This window comes from Papaver somniferum, chromosome 1 (genome assembly GCF_003573695.1).
Source record: "Papaver somniferum cultivar HN1 chromosome 1, ASM357369v1, whole genome shotgun sequence".
NCBI classification, from domain to species: domain Eukaryota; kingdom Viridiplantae; phylum Streptophyta; class Magnoliopsida; order Ranunculales; family Papaveraceae; genus Papaver; species Papaver somniferum.
Window position 1 is genome coordinate 106,419,570 of NC_039358.1, and position 2,874 is coordinate 106,422,443.

At 40.8% G+C, this 2,874-nt stretch overlaps 1 protein-coding gene across 1 annotated transcript; it reads right to left on the reverse strand.

Moving 5' to 3' along the window:
* Positions 1-1,006: 1,006 nt before the first annotated feature.
* LOC113348573 lies at positions 1,007-2,107 on the reverse strand. Its single transcript, XM_026592404.1, has one exon. The coding sequence runs from the start codon at positions 2,105-2,107 to the stop codon at positions 1,007-1,009; it is 1,101 nt and encodes a 366-aa protein (XP_026448189.1).
* Between the last annotated feature and the right edge of the window lie 767 nt (positions 2,108-2,874).

A 2,874-nucleotide genomic window follows, 5' to 3' on the forward strand; every position in this document is an offset into this window, starting at 1 on the left:
ATCATTGCGAAGAACACAGTTAAAATCTCCAATTACCAACCAAGGATTAGTAGAATCCACCACAGAAAGTTGACTCCATAATCTCCTTCTAAAAACTTGGATATAACTAGCATGAACACAAGAAATAAAGACTCCTTCTGTCTTCACCGTAATAGCCTGCCTAGTCATATTTAACACCACTGGATCTTCAATATCTTCACTCCAAAGAATCCAAAGATTACCAATAGAACTTGAAGTAGAATTATGAACTTCCTTCTTAACAAAACCAGCTAAATTAAGCCGTAACATAACACCATCTGAATAAGGGATTTTCGGCTCAGCAATACACATAAGAACCGGCTTAAACTCCTTAACTAACTCACGTAATTTCAAACCAGCTTCCTCCTTCGACACTCCATTGACATTCCAAAAGAGAACTCGCATTAGGAAAATGTCTTTTTTGGTTTAGAAGATATCTTAGGATTCTTAGTCGGAACCCTTTTTTCAATAACTGGAGAGAAACCTTTGCTAACTCTGATTCCCAAATCATTAACCTCAGAGTCCGAGTCAGACTTGGATTCTGGAGATTTGTTTTGAGTATAACTTTGTGAACTAGTCTGAATTGGCACACGACCAGGCTTCCTAGTTTGCTTAGGCACAACTTTCTCAACTGGAATCTCAGACCATTTGGCTCCCTTGACACCTGTTGATGCCTTCTCTGGCGTGAGTTCCTCATCCGAACTCTCCTTCTCTTGATTAGATTGTTGCACTGTGTTGGCTAGCCCCAACTCAGCTGTCAAAACATCAAATTTATTCGGTGAGATAACCACAGTATTATCCGCCAAAACATTGCAGGTAGGTTTCTCCGCAATACTATGAACCACTGCGTCTTTAATAGGTATAAAGGAAGTAGAAGAGTTGGCCTGGTTCCTATCAGTACTAGAGTGATTAATTCTCGCCAATTCATCACTCTTTCCTGACTTAGCTGCAATTGTGGTTTCATCTACCATCAATATGTTAGCTAATGCTATTTTCGCAGCAAGCGCCTGTTTAGCTGTCTGAACAGCGTCAGACGCTGCACGAAGCTGAGCTTCAGAAGCAGCCAGCACAGCACCTCTTCAAGCTGACTAGTATCCTCCTTACCAGCAGCATTCTCCCCAACAGTAACAGGTATATTAATATCTTTACCCGCACCAGGCACATTACCAGTTTCCCCCGCACCAGTGTTTGCAAATTCACCAGTTTCGCCTGACTTGTCAACACCACTAGTACCTTCTTGATTTTTATTCTTCTTACGATTGCGTGATCGCTTCTTACCTTTAGCTTCCTGCCAGTCTTGTGTATCCTCCATCTCCTTGACAGATTCATCAGACTTTGGTTTCCTCCTGCACTCACTCTCACTGTGTCCAATAATGTTACAATGCAAACAGAATTTTGGATGCTTAGGTATCTCCACATATTGCCAGAAAGTTCTCTCACCAGCTGTTAGTAGAATTCTGTCAGGAATGTGTTTTGCAAAATCTACATCAACCAGCACTGATGCATAGCTTCCAAACTCCAGATTCAATGTTCTTTGATCAACTACAATCGGATTACCAACTGCTTTCCCAAAGGATAGCAAAGATCTCTCAGTCCATAACTCTGCATGAAGACCCGGGAGATGAACCCAAACAGGTGCACGGGAAGTATTTTGTCTTTCAGGTTCGAAACCAGGGTACCAATCCATCAAACGTAGCTCTTGTTGATTAACAAACCATTTCCTGTTACGGATTCTGGCTTTTGTTTGCTCATCACGCAACATAACTACAAAGAAACCCTTACTCATAGACATAAACCTAACGGAGTTAGGGTTTAGCTTCCATTGAGTAACTAAATTGTTCTTCACCTCCAAAAACTTCAAACCAATGAAGTTGAGTCTTGCAATAAAGCTAAACTCAAAAGGCTTACAACCTTCCTGGTAAAAATAGGTAGGGATTACCAAAGAAGGTTCTCCATTAATTAACGTGGGATTTGGCAGACTACTAACATCAACACCCGTAGGCTGTAATGTTTGACGTACCTTCACTTTTTCCGCAAAGGTTGGAGTTGGTGATCCATTCGTAATATGTAACACAGTTTCCTCAGTCATCATTAATCCTAAGATTAAACAATAATTGAAGAAGAAAATTGAAAAACGCACAAAACCCTAGGAAAATCGCCAGATTTTCTCTCTCCTCATATTTTTTCTTTTAATCTCAATATAAATAATTAAATGGATACATACTTCAACACTCCACCCTTGTCATATATTCCCATACATCACACTAGATAGATATCATATTCATGGAATACGATTCACTTTCAAGATGTCTTGATGGTGAAATGGTAGACACGCGAGACTCAAAATCTCATGCTGAAGAGCGTGGAGGTTCGAGTCCTCTTCAAGGCATAATATTGAGAATGCTCATTCAATGAGCAATTCAATAAGAGATATCGGATCGAATCGGTATTGGTAGACCGAGTATCTGTTGATACGAAGTAGTCCGGCGATCCCTACGATCCGAGTCCGAGATGTTGGAATTGGAATAAGTTCGGCAGTGGATCACTAAATTTTGGAGATGTTCTCTACCTAATGAATGGGGAGTCCACTTTGAAATCATACGCCCTGCACCACCCCCCGAGTATATGCTTCAACAGGAATCACACAGGGGTAAATTGATACAATAGAAACCTCTGAGAAAATGCCCTCCCGTAACCCAGCAGATAAAGTACATTACATAATACATTTTAGGGATTGGTGACTTACCCATTCAGTTATTTTGGCACTGGACGTTCCCAAAATGGGTACTATCAGGTAGGGTGAATTCGATAATAGACGTCTGTTGGCATTCCAGTCTTCCTTCCCCTTTCAGGGAA

Coding starts and splice junctions, on each gene's coding strand:
- LOC113348573 (XM_026592404.1), bottom strand. CDS start 2,107: ATGACTGAGGAAACTGTGTTACATATTACGAATGGATCACCAACTCCA.